Source organism: Staurois parvus, unplaced genomic scaffold (genome assembly GCF_062004578.1).
Source record: "Staurois parvus isolate SC_StPar_1 unplaced genomic scaffold, SC_StPar_1.0 ptg001418l, whole genome shotgun sequence".
Taxonomy (NCBI): Eukaryota; Metazoa; Chordata; class Amphibia; order Anura; family Ranidae; genus Staurois; species Staurois parvus.
In genome coordinates, this window is record NW_028319214.1 from 979,911 (window position 1) to 998,734 (window position 18,824).

Sequence of the window (18,824 nt, forward strand, 5' to 3'; positions counted from 1 at the left end):
CATGATGAAGTATAACAGAGCTGTAGCCCCATTTCATAAGTACTAGCAAAGAACAAATTATTAGTAAAAAAATGGTAATCGGTCTAATGTGGTCCAGATGCATTTATGTATTTATATCATACTTACTGTCAAGGGCTGGAATCACAGTTTTCCTCAACGCCAACACTAGTCCAAGAGGAGAGCCAAACAGAAAGAAGTCTGTAATCTCAAAGTCAAATTTTCCAATGCTGCCTCCATCCAACATTGTAGAGCTGCTTGACCTTCGAGACCCGGGATCATTTCTGAGGACACTTGCGTGTAAACTGGAAACAAACAGATGCTTTATGGAAATACAGCTGGTGATGTCCCATTCCAAGTCCACTTTTCTTACGGCTTGGTTGAGCATTGGCAGTTTATATCTACAAGGATTGTGTCCCTGCCTTATCTCAATAACCATCCAAGTTTAATTACCATTGCTGTTTATGTTTGTTTGTGTATGTTTTTTTTTTTCAGAGATCATCTTATTAAAATTCTGCTAAAAATTTGTGTAGTAGTAGTGCTTAGACCTTGAAGAAGGAGGTACACCCCAAAAGCTTGTCCTGAAAATTTGGATTTTAGTGCAAATAATAAAATATCACGGACAGCACTCAATTGTTTCTGTTGCAAGTGCACTAATACGGCTACAATAATCTCAGGGTTGTGTGGGTAACTCCTTCCAGTTCTACAGTATCTGCTTACAGTGAAGGAAATAAGTATTTGATCCCCTACTGATTTTGAATGTTTGCCCACTCACAAAGAAATGATCAGTCTAAAAATCGAATGGTAGGTGTATTGTAACACTGAGAGACAGAATAGCAACAAAAAATTCAAAAGAAATGCATGTCTAACAAATGATGCACTGATTTGCATGTCCGTGAGGGAAATAAGTATTTGATCCCCTATCATTCAGCAGGATTTCTGGCTACCAGGTGTCTTTCATACAGGTAACAAACTGAGATTAGAAGCAGTCTCTTAAAGGGAGTGCTGCTAATCTCATTTTGTTACCTTTATAAAAAAAACCTGTCCACAGGAGCAATCAAACAATCAGATTCCAAACTCTCCACCATGGCAAAGACCAAAGAGCTGTCCAAGGAGGTCAGGGACAAGATTGTAGACCTACACTAAGGCTGGACTGGGCTACCAAACTATCGCCAAGCATCTTGATGAGAAGGTGACAACAGTTGGTGCAATCATTCACAAATGGAAGAAGCACAAAACAACTGTCAGTCTCTCTAGGTCTGGTGCACCATGCAAGAGTTCAACTCGTGGAGTGTCAATGATCATGAGAACAGTGAGGAATCATCCCAGAACTACACGTGAGGATCTTGTCAATGATCTCCAGGCAGCTGGGACCACAGTCACCAAGAAAACAATTGGTAACACACTACGTCGACAAGGATTGAAATCCTGCAGTGGCCGCAAGGTCCCTCTGCTCAAGAAAGCACATGTCCAGGCTTGTCTGAAGTTTGCCACTGAACATCTGAATGATGCAGAGGAGGACTGGTTGAAAGTGTTGTGGTCAGATGAGATCAAAATTGAGCTGTTTGGCATCAACTCGCTGTGTTTGGAGGAGGAGGAATGCTGCCTATGACCCCAAGAACACCATCCCAATTGTCAAACATGGTGGTGGAAACATTCTGCTTTGGGGATGTTTTTCTGCTAAGGGGACAGGACAACTGCACCTCATCAAAGGGACGATGGACGGGGCAATGTACCTTCCAATCTTGGGTGAGAACCTTCCCTCAGCCAGGGTATTGAAAACGGGGCGTGGATGGGTGTTCCAGCATGACCATGACCCAAAACACATGGCCAAGGAAACAAAGGAGTGGCTCAAGAAGAAGCACATTAAGGTCCTGGAGTGGCCTAGCCCGTCTCCAGACCTTAGTCCAATTGAAAATCTGTGGAGGGAGCAGAAAATTCGAGTTGCCAAACATCAGCCACCAAACCTTAAAGACTTGGAGAGGATCTGCCAAGAGGAGTAGGCCAAAATCCCTCCTGAGATGTGTGCAAACCTGGTGGCCAACTACAGGAAACGTCTGACCTCTGTGATTGCCAACAAGGGATTTGCCACCAAGTACTAAGTCATGTTTTGTGAAGGGGATCAAATACTTATTTCCCTCATGAACATGCAAATCACTGCATCATTTGTTAGACATTTCTTTTGAATTCTTTGTTGCTATTCTGCCTCTTAGTGTTACAATACACATACCATTCGATTTTTAGACTGATCATTTCTTTGTGAGTGGGCAAACATTACAAATCAGCAGGGGATCAAATACATATTTCCTTCACTTAATAAAAATGTAGTGCAGTGCTTAAAAATTATCAGTGGCATAAACGTATAAAATATAAACGCATAACCTGCACAAGGTTGGAATGCAGTGCTAAAATCAATAAAACTGCAAAAAGGTATAGGATAAGTAATACTAACACATACCATATAACATAATACAGTGCTACATTTGGTGACGGCAATAAAAGTGAAAACACGCATGTGGCTAAAACTAATCCACCAATAAAGATACTGAAATCCGAAAAAAAAATTGTCCAAAATAGAATACTAAATGTCCCAAAAAGGGACCGCACACAATATTAAATGATGATGATAGTTCAATGATGGTGTGGATAAACATTCAGATAGGTGACTCTAATTATCCCAGTTTGAACATATAATCTGGTGACGTGTGGAAAATAGTAAAATAGCACACTCACCAGCAGTGCAATTTACAGGTAGAGAGTGACTGGGAAGAAGAGGAGGAAAAAGCTGGAACATGTTACATCTTCCACGCTAAATGAGAGTGGAACATGTAACATGTTCCAAAGGTGAACTTCGCCTTTAAGCTGGCCATACACTAATCAAAATTCAGCCAGTTCAGCAGGAACCAGATGAAGTTCAGTGTGTGTCCATCTGCTACACAAGTCAATCATTTGATCATCTTCTGTTGAAGGGACAAGCTGGATAACCTTTGGCATTCAGCGGCAGTAGCTGCCGGTCAGTGTATTCTTTTTTTTTTTTGCTTACCAAGTTTTTTTATGGAAAAAGTTTTACATAATAACATTGGTAAATGTATTCTTAACCACTAGCCTACAGGGCACTTATACCCCCTTCCTGCCTAGGCCAATTTCCAGCTTTCAGCGCTGTCGCACTTTGAGTGACAATTGTGCGGTCATGCAACACTGTACCCACATTAAATTTTTATCATTTTTTTGTGACAGCTAGAGCTTTATTTTGGTGGTATTTAATCACCTCAGGGTTTTTTATTTGTTCTTAAACAAACCAAAAACCACTGAAAATTAAAAAAAAAGTAATTTTTCTCTTTCACTGATGTGCACTAATGAGGCTGCACTGATGGGAACTGATAGGCTGCACTGATGGACACTGATAGGTGGCACTGATGGGCACTGATGAGGAGGCACTGATACGCGGCACTGACTGGCACTGTTAGGCGGCACTGACAGGCGGCACTGATTCGCACTGATAGGCGGCACGGATTGGCAGCACTGATTCGCATTGATAGATGGGCACTGATATGTGGCAATGATGTGCACTGGTAGGCACGGATATGTGGCATTGATGTGGCACTGATGAGCACTGACAGGTGGCACTGCTGGGGCTACACTGATCATCAGGGCACTGATGATCAGTGTACATGTCCCCTCCGCGGAAAGCCGATTACCGACTTTCCTCTCGAGCTGTCAGCGTGACAGCTCGAGAGGAGAGAAATGCCGATAACTGGCATTTCCCTGTTTACATGTGATCAGCTGTGATTGGACCCAGTTGATCACGTGACCGAGCCGACATCTTCAGCTCTTTCTGTGATCAGTGATCCGCTGTGTCCGAGGGACACAGCGCACCGCCGATCGCCGCGCTGCGCGCTCCCTGAGCCGTGCATGCACGGTGAGAATGGGACGACGTCATATGACGTCCTTCCAGAACGAGAGAACCACCTTGCGTCCGTCACATTACTATATGGCGGGCGGGAGGTGGTTAAAGTGATATGTCCTGCTTTTAGAACACAATGTACCCTTGGCTGAATGGAAAAAAATTAACCCTCTATGGCCAGATTTAGGCTACATACAAAAGACATTCTGATTACCTATCCACTGTTTTTACAAAAGATTGTTTAATTTATCATGCAAATTTAGAGTGTTTATATGAGTGTCTGCTGCCTTAAGAGGTCTATGTGGCATCAACTGTGGTTCCTAACATGAATATGATCAACTAATATTCAGTATATGCAGTTCAAGAAACATATGCCAGAGACTGTGTATATACCAAAGGAATGACGGTCAGACACTGGATATTCTAGAGGTTTGGTTGGATATTGAAGACATGCTGCAGATAGAGACTTTGGACATGTTACATAAGCTTAGTAGAGGTCACTGCTATTATCCCTTTAGAGATAATGCTCTTACTCCCAATACAAAACTGCGTGAGTCCAAGGGTACCCACAATAAGTAATAAAGGGCTGCAGGTTGGGCAACAGGGTTCTAGATCCACCCAATGCTCATCTTATTTGGAGGTAAACAAGCAACTAGCTAAAAAATCCATCCGAGTCATCACATTAGCTGTCAACCACAGACTTGGCAGGGCTCTCATGTCTGAGTACCTTAGTGTAAACAAAAATATAAAATATTGCATCTTTGGATGTAGTGACATTTTGTGCAAGTACTTAGAAGTTACGATTGATCCTGCCAGGGATCCTGTATGCTCATAACTTCCGGTGCACTGAAATCTCAAACAATCCAAGATCAGCCTAGGGTAATGACACTTTATAGATACAGTAAGATGAACGAGCCTTGTCGCTCTAGGACTGGAAGTACATAACTGGCTAGATTAACAAGTGAAAACAAAGGAAAAAGTCTGAAAAAAACCTAAATGTAGTCACAACTTCTAAGGATAAATAATGTCAAACAGTATAATACAGTTTGAACGTTAACTGGGTGTCTTTCTCACCACAATTAACAGGCTTATCAGTGGACTTACTAACACAGGTTTATCTGGCGGAAATTGAAAATAAACTGCTAGAAACCTTTATTTGGACTTCTTCTGGATCCACAATATATTTCCATCATCTTTAATATACACTATATTGACAAACGTATTGGGACGCCTGCCTTTACACGCAAATAAACTTTAATGGCATCCCAGTCTTAGTCTGTATGGTTCAATATTGAGTTGGCCTACCCTTTGCAACTATAACAGATTCAACTCTTCTGGGAAGGCTGTCCACAAGGTTTAGGAGTATGTCAATGGGAATGTTTGACCATTCTTCCAGAAGCACATTTGTGAGGTCAGGCACTGATGTCAGACGAGAAGACCTGGCTCGTAGTCTCCACTCTAATTCATCCCAAAGATGTTCTATTGGGTTGAGGTCAGGACTCTGTGCAGGCCAGTCAAAGTTCCTCCACCCTAAACTCACTCATCCACATCTTTATGGACCTTGCTTTGTGCACTGGTGCGCAGTCATGTTGGACCAGGCAGGGGTCGTCTCCAAACTGTTCCCACAAAGTTGGGAGCATTAAATTGTCCAAAATATATTGGTATGCTGATGCCTCAAGAGTTCCATTCACTAAGGGGCAAAGCCCAAACCCTGAAAAACAACCTCACACCATAATCCCCCCTCCACCAAACTTTACACTTGGCACCATGCATTCAGGCAAGCACCATTCTCCTGGCAACCAGCAGATTCATCATTCCAGAGAACATGTCTCCACTGCTCTAGAGTCCAGTGGCAGCATGGTTTACAGCATTGCACTTGGTGATGTAAGGCTTGGATGCAGCTGCTCGGCCATGGAAACCCATTCCATGAAGCTCTCTACACACTGATGTTGTGCTAATCTGAAGGCCACATGACATTTGGAGGTCATTAGCTATTGACTCTGCAGACAGTTGGCAACTTCTGAGCACTGTGCGCTTCATCATGCACTGACCCTGCTCTGTCATTTTATGTGACCTACCACTTTGTGGCTGAGTTGCTCTTGTTCCCAGTTGCTTCCACTTTGTTATAATTCCAATAACAGTTGGCTGTGGAATATTCAGTTGCAAGGAAATTTGACTGATGGACTTACTGCTCAGGTGGCAACCTATCACGGTACTACGCTTGGATTCACTGAGCTCCTGAGAGCGACCCATTCCTTCACAAATGTTTGTAGAAGCAGTCTGCATGCCTAAGTGCTTGATTTCATACACCTGTGGTCATGGAGGTGATTGGAACACCTGAATCCAATGATTTGGAGGGGTGCCCCAATACTTTTGGCAAAACAGTGTATTTATGCCTTTATATTCCATACTACTCTGTATGAAGACACTATTGTGTGAAATCACACACTTTGGCTAGTTACTTATAATGTATTCTTGTGATTGATTTCAAGATCCTTTTGTAAAAAAACATATCTATTTCTATTTTAATTCAGAGAGCAGTGCATGTCTTCTGCCAGAAGCTCCCAGTAGCTAAGCTATCCCAAATATACAGTAAGATGCTTTAGACATTTACAGACATTCTTCTACCAAACCTACAGACTATTCTCCACTAGTGCATGTAGTACACATACCTAGAGAGAAAAGCTTGATGCTGCTTAATGGTGTCCAGCTCATAGGTTGAAGAGTCACTTCTCTTGCGAGGAAGCTGTTTCTTTGGGTCTTCACCATTGCTCCGAGGTATGTCTATGTTGCTGCGGCTTAAATGTCGACTAGTCTCCAGATTTGAACTGCTAGAGCAGTAACTGTTGTTAACGCTGATACCTGGAGATAAGAGATCCGTATCCTAAAAAAGACAGTAGGAATGTCAGAAAGTAATAAAAGAGCGGGTATAGAGATAGATATATATTTCGTGTGTGTATATATATATATATATATATATATATATATACACATATACACATATATACACACACACACACATAAATACATACATACATACACACACAGTGCATCCAGAAAGTATTCACAGCGTTTAACTTTTGCCACATTTTGTTACGTTACAGCCGTATTCCAAAATGGATTAAATTCATTTTTTCCCTCAACATTATACAAAAAATACCCCATAATGACAACGTGAAAGAAGTTCATTTTGAAATCTTTGCAATTTATTTATAATGAAAAACAAAAAAAAACATGTACATAAGTATTCACAGCCTTTGGCATGACACTCAGATTTGACCTCTAGTGCATCCTGTTCCCACTGATCATCCTTGAGATGTTTCCACAACTTGATTGGAGTCCAACTGTGGGAAATTCAGTTGATTGGACATGATTAGGAAAAGCATAAACTTGTCTATATAAGGTAGCATAGTTAACAGTGCATATCAGCACAAACCAAGCAATGAAGTCCAAGGAATTGTCCGTATACCTCCAAGACAGGATTCTATCAAGGCACGGATCTGGGGAGGGGTACAGAAAAAGGTCTGCAGAATTGAAGGTCCCAATGAGCACAGTGGTCTCCATCATCCGTAAATGGAAGAAGTTGGGAACCACCAGGAATCTTTCTAGAGAGGGCCGCCCAGCCAAAATGAGCAATCAAGGGAGAAGGGTCTTAGCCAGGGAGGTAACCAAGCACCAGATGGTCACTCTGAAAGAGCTTCAGCGTTTCTCTGTGGAAAGAGGAGAACCTTCCAGAAGAACAATCATCTCTGCAGCACTCCACCAATCAGGACTGTATGGTAGAGTGGCCAGACGGAAGCCACTCCTCAGCAAAAGGCAAATGGCAGCCTGCCTGGAGTTTGTCAAAGGGCACATGAGGGACTCTCAGACCATGATAAACAAAACTCTCTGGTCTGATAAAACAAAGATTGAACTCTTTGGCCTGAATGCCAAGGGTCATGTCTGGAAGAAACCAGACACTGCTCACCACCTCACCAATACCATCCCTACAGTGAAGCATGTTGATGGCAGCATCATGCTGTGGGGATGTTTTTCAGCGGCAGGAACTGGGGGCCTAGAGAATGTTCTGGAGTGCCCCAGCCAGAGCCCAGACCTGAACCCGATTGAACATCTCTGGAGAGATCTGAAAATGGCTGTGCACCGATGCTCCCCATCCAACCTGATGGAGCTAGAGAGGTACCGCAAAAAAGAATGGGAGAAATTGCCCAAAAATAGGTGTGCCAAGTTTGTAGCATCATACTCAAAACGACTTGAGGCTGTAATTGGTGCTAATAGTGCTTCAACAAAGTATTGAGCAAAGGCTGTGAATACTTAAGTACGTGGTTTTTTTCTTCCATTTTTAATTTTTAATAAATTACAAAGATTTCAAAACAAACTTCTTTCACATTGTCCGTATGCGGTATTGTTTGTAGAATGTTGAGAAAAAAATGAATTTAATCAATTTTAGAATAAGCAAAATACGGCAAAAGTTAAGCACTATGAATACTTTCTGGATGCACTGTATATATACAGTGGAGATAAAAAGTTTACACACCCCACTTAAAATGTTAGGTTTCTGTGATGTAAAAAAATGAGACAAAGATAAATTATTTGATAACTTTTTCTACCTTTAATGTAACCTATAAACTGTACAACGCAGTTGAACAACAAACTGAAATCTTTTAGGTGGAAGTAAAAATAAAAATCTAAAATAATATGGTTGCATAAGTGTGCACACCCTTAAACTAATACTTTGCTGAAGCACCATTTGATTTGATTTCAGCACTCAGTCTTTTTGGGTATGAGTCTATCAGCATGGCACATCTTGACTTGGCAATATTTGCCCACTCTTCCTTGCAAAACACTCCAAAATATTATTATTATACAGTATGTATATAGCGCCAACAGTTTTCTCAGCGCTGTACATTATAATGGGAGACAGTACACGAGACAGCACAGTAACAATACAATACACGAGGGGTTCAAGGACCCTGCTCCTTGGAGCTTACAATCTAGGAGGGAGGGGAGAGTGGTATAGGATGAAATAGCTGTGGGGGATGGAATGGTGGGAAGAGCGGAGGAGATCGGCAATTAGGTGAGGGCGGGGTAGGCTTCTCTGAAGAGATGGGTTTTCAGAGTGCGCCTAAAGGTGAGGAGGGTCGGTGACAGTCTGATGGATTGGGGTAGTAAGTTCCAGAGGATGAGGGAAGCCGAGGAGAAGTCCTGGAGACGGGCATGGGAGGAGGAGACCAGGGAACTAGAGAGTAGGAGGTCTTGTGAGAAGTGGAGAGTGCGTTTTGGGTGGTAGATGGATATCAGGTCAGTGATGTAGTTTGGGGCAGTGTTATGAACAGCTTTGTACGTCAGTGTTAATAATTTGAATTTTATGTGTTGGGCAATCGGAAGCCAGTGGAGGGATTGGCAGAGGGGGTTGGCGGATATGGAGCGGTTAGTAAGGTGGATGAGTCTGGCTGCAGAATTCAGGATAGACTGAAGGAAGGATAGCCTGTGTTGAGGTTGGCCCGGCGAGGAGGGAGTTACAGTAGTCAAGTCGTGATATAATAAGGGAATGATGAGTTGCTTTGTAGTTTCTGGAGTTAGGAATGTGCGTATTTTGGAGATGTTGCGGAGGTGGAGTCTGCATGAATTTGTCAGCGTTTGGACCCGGGGCTGGAAAGACAGATTGGAGTCTAGAGTGACACCTAGTACTCTGGCTTGCGGGGTGGGGCTGATGGTGGCGTTGTTGGTCGTGATGGAGAGGTCGGGGGCGCGGGCTGGGTGGAAAACTAGGAGCTCAGTTTTGGCAAGGTTTAATTTGAGGAAGTGGAGTGACATCCAGTCTGATACGTCGTTCAGAAGGCTAGTGATTCGGGCGGAGACTGAAGGGGTGAGGCGAGGGGTAGAGAGATAGATTTGAGTGCCATCGGCATAGAGATGGTAGTTGAAGCCGTGGGAGTGTATCAGTTGACGACGGGAGGAGGTGTAGATAGAGAAGGGGCCCGAGAACAGAACCTTGGGGGACCCCAACAGTGAGAGGGAGTGAGGGGGAGGTGGCAGCGTTATAAGTAACACTGAAGGAGCGTTGTGAGGAAGAGAGCCAGGAGAGAGCAGAGTCTCTGAGGCCAAAAGAGTATCGTTTTTTGAGGAGGAGGGGGTGGTCGACCGTGTCGAAAGCCGCAGAGAGGTCGAGGAGTAGTAACACTGAGTAGTGGCCATTGGCTTTGGCGGTTAGCGGGTCATTGGTGAGTTTGAGTAGGGCGGTTTCGGTGGAGTGTAGGGGACGGAAGCCAGATTGTAGGGGATCAAGGAGGTTGTTGTCGGTGAGGTGGGAGCTTAGGCGATTATAGGCTAAGCGCTCAAGGAGTTTGGATGTAAATGGCAGCAGGGAGATGATAACGTTGTTTAGGTCAGTGGGATCCAGGGAGGGTTTTTTGAGTATGGGAGTGATGTGCGCGTGCTTCAGAGGGGAGGGGAATGTGCCAGTAGAGAGGGAGAGAATAAAGATGTGAGTGAGGGAGCGTAGGATGGAGGAGGGTGATTGTAGGAGTTGTGAGGGGACAGGGTCGAGGGGGCAGGTGGTAAGCCAAGCTTCAGAGAAGACCTTAGTGACCTCTTCAGTGGTAGCAGGGTCAAAGGAGTGGAGTGTTGAGGGGGTTTTAGTGTGAGGAATATTGGGCGGGGTGGAGGTCTGGACAGTGGCGAGGTCGAAGGAGAGGAATGTTGAGGGGGTTTTCGTGTGAGGGATGCTAGGTGGGGCAGAAGTCTGAGCAGTGGTGATGTCCCTTTGAATTTCGTCGATCTTGCTTTGGAAGTGGTTAGCAAACTCGTGGGCCATGAGTGAGGTACTGGGTGGAGGTGGGGGCGGAGAGAGCAGAGAGTTGAAAGTGGAGAAGAGCCGGCGAGGACTGGAGGAGAGGGTATTGATGAGGGTTACAAAGTAGGCTTGCTTGGCAGCGTGGAGGGAGGAAGTGTATGTGAGGAAGGCGGATTTATATCGGGTGAACGCTTGTTGGGATCTGGTTTTGCGCCATAGTCGCTCTAGCGCATGACTGTGTCACTTGAGATTTTTGGTATGGTCATTCTGCCAGGGTTGAAGCGGTCGGGGTCTAATGTTTCGTGTGGTTAGGGGTGCTAAGGAGTCAAGAGCGGCTGACAACGAGTTGTTATAAACAGTGGTGGCCAGGTCAGGGCAGGACAGGGGAAGTATACTGTCGTACAGTTGGTCAGCTGCAGCGTGGAAGGGGGCAGGGTTCAGGTTGCGGAGGTTTCAGCTGGTGATGGTTTGACGTTTAGAGGGGTAGGTGTAAGAGGACGAGGAGACAGAGAAAGTGATGAGGTTGTGGTCAGAGAGGGGAAAAGGGGTGTTTGTGAGGTTGTGGGGGGTGCAGAGATGAGAGAAAACAAGGTCCAGGGTGTTCCCGTCGAAGTGGTGGACTGTATGCACTGTGCAAGTGCAAAAGAAGAGGTTAGGTGGAGGAGTTGGGATGTGGCCGGGTTATTGATGTTGATAGGGATGTTGAAGTCTCCAAGGATGGTGGTGGGCAGCTCGGAGGAGAGAAAGAAGGGTAACCAGGTGGAGAAGTCGTCAAGGAAGCGGGATACGGGTCCAGGAGGCCGATAGATTACTGCAATCCTCAGGGGGATTGGAGAGAATAGTCGGATGCAGTGGGCCTCAAAGGAGGAGAAGGATAGAGAGGGAGGGTTTGGGAGGACTTGGAAGGTGCTCTGCGGTGACAGGAGCATACCAACCCCACCTTTTCGACTGTGAGTCTGGGTGAGTGGGTCCAGGTGAGACCTCCATAGGAGAGTGCTACAGGGGAGGTAGAATTGGTGGTTTGGATCCAGGTTTCAGTGATCGCCAGGAGGTTGAGGCAGTGGGAGACAAAGAGGTCGTGGATGGCGGTAAGTTTGTTGCAAACCGAACGGGCGTTCAGGAGTGCACACGAAAATGGAGGGGTGGTTTTGGGGAGCAGGGGCACCGGTATTAGGCTGAGGGCATGTACTGTGCACAGCCCTCTTCAGATAACCCCACAGATTTTCCAGCGGATTCAGGTTTGGGCTCTGGCTGGGCCATTCCAAAACGTTCATCTTCTTCTGGTGAAGCCATTCCTTGTTGATGTGGATGTATGCTTTGGGTAGTTGTCATGCTGAAAGATGAAGTTCCTCTTCATGTTCAGCTTTCTAGTAGAAGCTTGAAGGGTATGTGCCAATATTGACTGGTATTTGGAACTGTTCATAATTCCCTCTACCTTGACAAAGGCCCCAGTTCCAGCTGAAGAAAAACAGTCCTAAAGCATGACGCATGTGTATATATGTGTATCATAGTACTCTCCGGATTGTAATAAAGTGTCAGCTGAAAGCAGCGCTGTATTATGTAAACAACGATCGGCAGCTTATATGTCCCTGACAGAAGCTAAAAGCTGTTGCTGAGAAATGTGGGGGTGTGTCTCCTATTATCAAGTGAGCTGCAATGAGGATACACCTACAGTGGTTTTATTGGTGCAGCGGCTGACCGCGTCATGGCGACGCATGTAACCTGCCATGCTACTCACGCATGCGCTCAAAGTCATTCCTGCACCGGCTGCCATTATCATGGAAAACCATGATGTCGGCGCCGGGCAGGATGAGGCAGATTGCCGGTGTCATGGAAACACATGACGCCGGCGCCACACAAGCCAATGGGCGGGCAGGGTTGCGGAGATGAGCTGTGGAGAAAATAGAACAGATAATCGGTCCGTGAATGAAGCTGGGGAAAAGTGAAAGACATTTTGTCACAATTTGTCATGTGCTGATTCTGTTCAGTTCCAGCTTACGGTCCCTGCAGCACTTATACACACAGCTATTTTTAACGCAGGAGCGTGTGCGTTTGGATTGTACACTTGCATTCTGGACTGGTTTCCCATACAGCACCCCTGCTGGCTGCCCACCACAAGGTTATTTACCAGATGTACCTGTAGAAAACCGGGACATCACATTCACCGATTGATCCAATTGTGAGGATTGTCTATAACCAAATGGCCTCTGAAGATATCGCATCATCAAGTAATTTTGGATGCATTTACAATCAGGAAGAGATTGCAATCCTCTTCCCACCTGACACTGAAAAAGCATTTGGATCGGATACAGTCACTGACTGATTAAGGGAAATCAAAGCTTGATCTGGAGCTGCAAGGCCAGAATCTGTACTACAGAGCGAGAAAAATCCCAAGGGGTTTCCGGATTAGACATCAGCCCACCATCGGAGGTAATAAATGAGATTTCTGTGCAAAATGGTGTGAGGTTCTAAATTCGGCCAGTTCCTGCTGAATCAGATGAATTTTGATCCCTGTATTCCCAGATTTTGAGTTTTGGACAAGTGCTGCGAATGTGTATGGCTAAAATCAGACCTGGGGAATCTGTTTTCAACACAAAAGCGCTGCTTCGAGCAGCAAAGTTGTTCATCTTCTTTGTTTGACATTGCTTACATTTTTGTATTATTTGTGATAGGTCGGACTTTAATTTCACCTGAACCACTTCAAGTTCCTTTTTTACCTAAATTGCTTCGCATTCGTTTTTCATTCTTGAGCAGAGCTGTGCAAGGTGACCACATATAACAGCTTTGTATGCTTCCCACAATGTTTTAGCTGAGGCAACCAAGCCAGCACTGAAACAAAATGTCTGAGATTTTCATATAGATAAACTCTGCTTGTCATATGAATTTGGCTCTTGCCTATAAGTACCTAGATATACAAGTAGCAATAAGATGCCACTGCTAAACCCTTTTAGGGAGGTCCCCACATCTATGCATGTATGATCTGGCCATCTGTGTCTAAAAGTTTATTTTTGATAGAATATGTATAGTGACTCCATACTGAAAATTGTATGAGCTTCCTAATCTGAATTGATCCCAAATGAGCTTTCAGAGAATGTCTTGATGTTTATTTCCACAGTGCTCTTATGGAGTAATTCAATCAGCTTCATCTAATGTAATCTGTTTGCAACAAGGATAATACTTGACAAAGTCAAGCCCTTAAGTCTTCATTTGTTATAATATGTAAACACAATATTTTTTTTTTTTTCTTGCATAAGTGCAAAAACCTGTTCCTTACGCCCCCATTCACACTATCTAGCCCATCCTGTAAATGCACATTTTTTTGCACTCCGTGCACAGGGCAGACCATTAATTTAAATAGGCTGCCCTACACATGACAAATGTGGCAAAGACGCACAAGTATGCTTTTGAGCATTGGGTGATTTTTTTTTTTTTTTTTTTTTTTTTTTAAGCGCAATTGTGAACATGCTACTGTAATGGGAATGCATCCTTAGCGCATCTGTCATGCATCCACACGTCTGCTGGCCTTAGACTTAAAGAGATTGTTAGACTCTATGAACACAATTATGTATGAGGTCTAAACAATCACAACATAGCTGTTATTTTCACAGGCATTGTACTGTAATATGTACTGTATAGACAGTAAAACAGAATAATCTGATATGGCTCATTTTATATAATCAGCATATGTGGTATAGAGAACACAGCGCCATTTACATTAATCTATGTTACAACAGTATTTCGCAACCTTTTTTTCTGTCAAGTCACCCTTTTAAAATTATTCAAAATCTCGAGGCACCCCATGAAAAAAACTAATTTAATAGTTTTACACAATGCAGCAACATCCACAGGACAGCCAGCATTCGAAGTGATTTAGGCTGGCCATACATGGATCGAAATTTGGCATGTTCAGTAGGGACCGGCCAAATTTCGATCCATGGATGGACTGTGGTGGAAAAAACTGATTCATCTATGAGCTGCCTTAGTCTTTCAAAGCAAATACACATTTACACACTGTTACTGACTAGTATTCCAGTGTTTCTCTTCTCTCTCACTCAGCTACCATGACAGTCATGCTGACAGTGAGGGACCAAGAAGGGCAAACAAGGATGCTGTGCAGGTGTCTTATGTCCTCCTTATCAACGTATGACATCATTGGCTGTTAGAGTGCTGGCAGCTGGCAGGTTGTAATGGTGCACAATGAAAACCTGCCTTGGCATCTTTTTCCCTGTTTCTTCTGGGTGCTGGTCTTCAACCATCTTGATTGGCCAGTGCAGGATGACGTCACTCCTGTGCTTGCTTTTTGTAACTAAAAGACAGGCTTGATCCACTTGCTACCTTGTATACATTTTTTGGGCAATTTTGTTAGGCATTTGGCCAAGGCACCCCTGAAGGCACCCTGGTTGAAAAAGACTGTTACAACATAGCTTACCACTACAGACACATGAGCATGCAGGCTTAGGCTGGCCATACAATATGCAATTTTCTTTCCCTCAACCAGGAGCTGAAGGACAGAAAATCCCTCCTGCTACGCTAATGTATTCTGACAGCGGGAGATTTCCCCACCGTCACAACACAATCATCACTGCTGCTGGCTAAAGCAAGTGGCACTGATCGTATGAAAGAAAAAAAAACCTGACAGGCTGATTGTACTGAAGCCCAAACGATGGATCGACTTCAGTACAACCATCCTGCCCATAAATGGATTGAAATCCATCTTGCTCCTGCTGAAGCAGTTGAATTTCGATCCATCTAGGGCTGGTTATATATGAATATTCAAACCACAGCAAGATACAGTGCCAGAGACACAATGTGATCTATTGAATTCAAATATATCAAAAGAAAGTGTCAACATAGATTCAGAAACATCAGGAGTTTGCTTTCTTTAGGGAACAGGTAAAAGTTACAGTTGTCTAGCACACAAATGTTTAATCTACCTTTTGTAAATTAACAATAGAACAGCATGTGATACCTGAACACTCAGGATGCTTCCTCTGCGACTGCTGTTCTGACTTTCAGACACAGTCTGATTGCTGTAACATAAGGCATCAAATCCCAAAATCCCTCCAACACAGTCACCAACTAAACACACCTGTAAAGAAGATAGAAGATCAAAATTTCAGTGTTACAAGTCCAGGTAGGAGAGTAAAAGAGAAACAATATGAAAACCTAGAGGCTCAGTACTCAGAAAACGTGTCTGATCATCTTTCCTAACACCCCATCATTCTATTTCCTCCACTATATCATGTCTGCTATACTTTGAGCCCCAATTTCTCCACCAATTTCTTTATGCGGACTGTCACACTGACCACAGCTTTGCATTCTGGTTATTGGCAAAGCTGAAGTTCAGGTGAAAAAGAAAATCCACCATTTGAAAAATGTCCCATGTAATGATGAAAGGAGCAGATGACCAGATAAATTGGTCCAAAGTGTAAAACAAAGCATGTCTTGTTTTACATTAACTGGTGGACCTGATTGAATTTTGTGGTTTCTAACCAATTGACATTTTGTCTCTGGCCCAAGATTCCCCACCACTTATCTTCAATGCCTGTGTAAAGCAGTTTTTCTCAAACTTTTTCTTCAGTCAAGGCATCATTTAAAATTATGGACAATCTCAAGGCACCCCATTCTAAAATGTAAAAAACTATTCTACTAGTTTTACTTAATGCAGCAACATCCACACATGTAGTACACTCAACGTTAGAGGTGATTTTTTTATTTCAAAGCAAAAATACTTTTGTACACTAGTACTGATTAGAATTCAAATGTTTCTCCTTCAATTTCTCTCCCTCACTCAGTTTATGTGACTCCAGTGCTGACGGACAGGGGCGGAGCAAAAAAGGATACACTGCATGCATCCAACATCCTCTTTGACAGCTTTGGATGTTAGGATGCTGGCAGCTAGAAGGTCATAAGAGTGCATAATGAAAACCTGTCGCTTTGTGTACTAAAGGCAGGCTTGATCCAACTGCTGGCTTGTAAACAATTTCTGGGCAATTTTTAGGCATATTGCTAAGGCACCCCTGAAGTAGCCTGAAGGTACCCTGGTTGAAAAAGGCTGGTGTAGAGCAACCCTACTTACCATGCATTCTATGCTGCTAGTGAGTGCAGTCAGCTGCTGTGCCTGGTAGTCCCCTCTTTTAAACCACTGTCTATTACAAACAATATGAGCAGTTTACATGGGTTGCGAGGTGCATGGCCATCTATTCACACCTCCATAATTACCTACTGAGAGAAAACGCTCATTGTCACAATGTAATGCTGATCCTTTAGCTTTAATGTTTGAGTCATTGACTTGGAACAAGCATGCAGATAAGGACTTTTGATTTCACTTACACTCGTAATCTGCATGCTTGATCCAGCTCAACAATGGTGACCCTCGTGTATCTCTTGACAGGTTTACTTTAGACAAAAGGGCTGCTGGGAAAATTGTATTGACATCACTAATTGCCTGGATGCTATACACATCAACAGATCAATATTTTTTACATTTTGAGGCAGCTGCCCAGAGACACAAAAGTGAGTACACCTCTAAGTGAAAATGTCCAAATTGGGCCCAATTAGCCATTTGCCCTCCCCGGTGTCATGTGACTCGTTAGGGTTACAAGGTCTCAGGTGTGAATGGGGATCAGTGTGTTAAATTTGGTGTTATCGCTCTCACTCTCTCATACTGGTCACTGGAAGTTCAACATGGCACCACATTGAAAAGAAGTCTCTGAGGATCTGAAAAAAAAAAAAGAATTGTTGCTCTACGTAAAGATGACCTAGGCTATAAGAAGATAGCCAAGACCCTAAAACTGAGCTGCAGCATGGTGGCTGAGACCATACAGCGGTTTAACAGGACAGGTTCCACTCAGAACAGGCCTTGCCATGATCGATCAAAGAAGTTGAGTGCAAGTGCTCAGCATCATATCCAGAGGTTGTCTTTGGGAAGTAGACGTATGAGTGCTGCCAGCATTGCTGCAGAGGTTGAAGGGGTGGGGGGTCAGCCTGTCAGTGCTCAGACCATACGTCACACACTGCATCAAATTGGTCTGCATGGCTTTCGTCCCAGAAGGAAGCCTCTTCTAAAGATGATAGACAAGAAAGCCCGCAAGCAGTTTTCTGAAGACAAGCAGACTAAGGACATGGATTACTGGAACCATGTGCTGTGGTCTGATGAGACCAAGATAAACTTATTTGGTTCAGATGGTGTCAAGCGTGTGTGGCGGCAACCAGGTGAGGAGTACAAAGACAAGTGTGTCTTGCCTACAGCCAAGCATGGTGGTGGGAGTGCCATGGTCTGGGGCTGCATGAGTGCTGCTGCCACTGGGGAGCTACAGTTCATTGAGGGAACCATGAATGCCAACATGTACTGTGACATACTGGAGCAGAGCATGATCCCTCCCTTTGGAGACTGGGCCGCAGGGCAGTATTCCAACATGATAACGACCCCAAACACACCTCCAAGATGACCACTGCCTTGCTAAAGAAGCTGAGGGTAAAAGTGATGGACTGGCCAGACCTAAACCCTATTGAGCATCTGTGGGCCATCCTCAAATGGAAGGAGGAGCAATGCACGGTCTCTAACATCCACCAGCTCCGTGATGTCATGAAAGAGGATTCCAGTGGCAACCTGTGAAGCTCTGGTGAGCTCAATGCCCAAGAGGGTTAAGGCAGTGCTGGAAAATAATGGTGGCCACACAAAATATTGACAATTTGGGCCCAATTTGGACATTTTCACTTAGGGGTGTACTTACTTTTGTTGCCAGCGGTTTAGACATTAAAAGGCTGAATGTTGAGTTATTTTAAGGGGACAGCAAATTTACACTGTTATACAAGTTGTACACTCACTACTTTACATTGTAGCAAAGTATCATTTCTTCAGTGTTGTCAAATGAAAAGATATAATAAAATATTTAGAAAAATGTGAGGTACTGTATATTTCGATTCTATATTTATATAATTCGAGGGTGTTTGAGGCCCTATTAATTTAGCAGGCTGATTATCACAATATGTAATGGGGATCTCAAGTTAAAGCCTAGTATTAAAGCAAACCTTTGTTTGGGGTTTATCACTGGACCAGTTTAGGTCTGCCTACATGAAGAGATAAAATGCATTATTATATGTTACTGAATAAATTATAGGGGTGAA

The 18,824-nt window shown here is 43.8% G+C and overlaps 1 protein-coding gene across 12 annotated transcripts in view; it reads right to left on the minus strand.

Moving 5' to 3' along the window:
* The window catches only part of PITPNM2 (phosphatidylinositol transfer protein membrane associated 2), a 450,474-nt gene that overhangs the window by 65,624 nt on the left and 366,026 nt on the right, over positions 1-18,824 (minus strand). For all 12 annotated transcript variants that reach the window (XM_089661994.1, XM_089661992.1, XM_089661991.1 and 9 more), the window contains 3 exons: positions 15,664-15,783; positions 6,574-6,785; positions 127-302 (listed from right to left, as the gene is read on the minus strand). In XM_089661994.1, the coding sequence (XP_089518120.1) occupies positions 127-302; positions 6,574-6,785; positions 15,664-15,783 (508 nt within the window). The remainder of the gene's footprint in view (positions 1-126; positions 303-6,573; positions 6,786-15,663; positions 15,784-18,824) is intronic.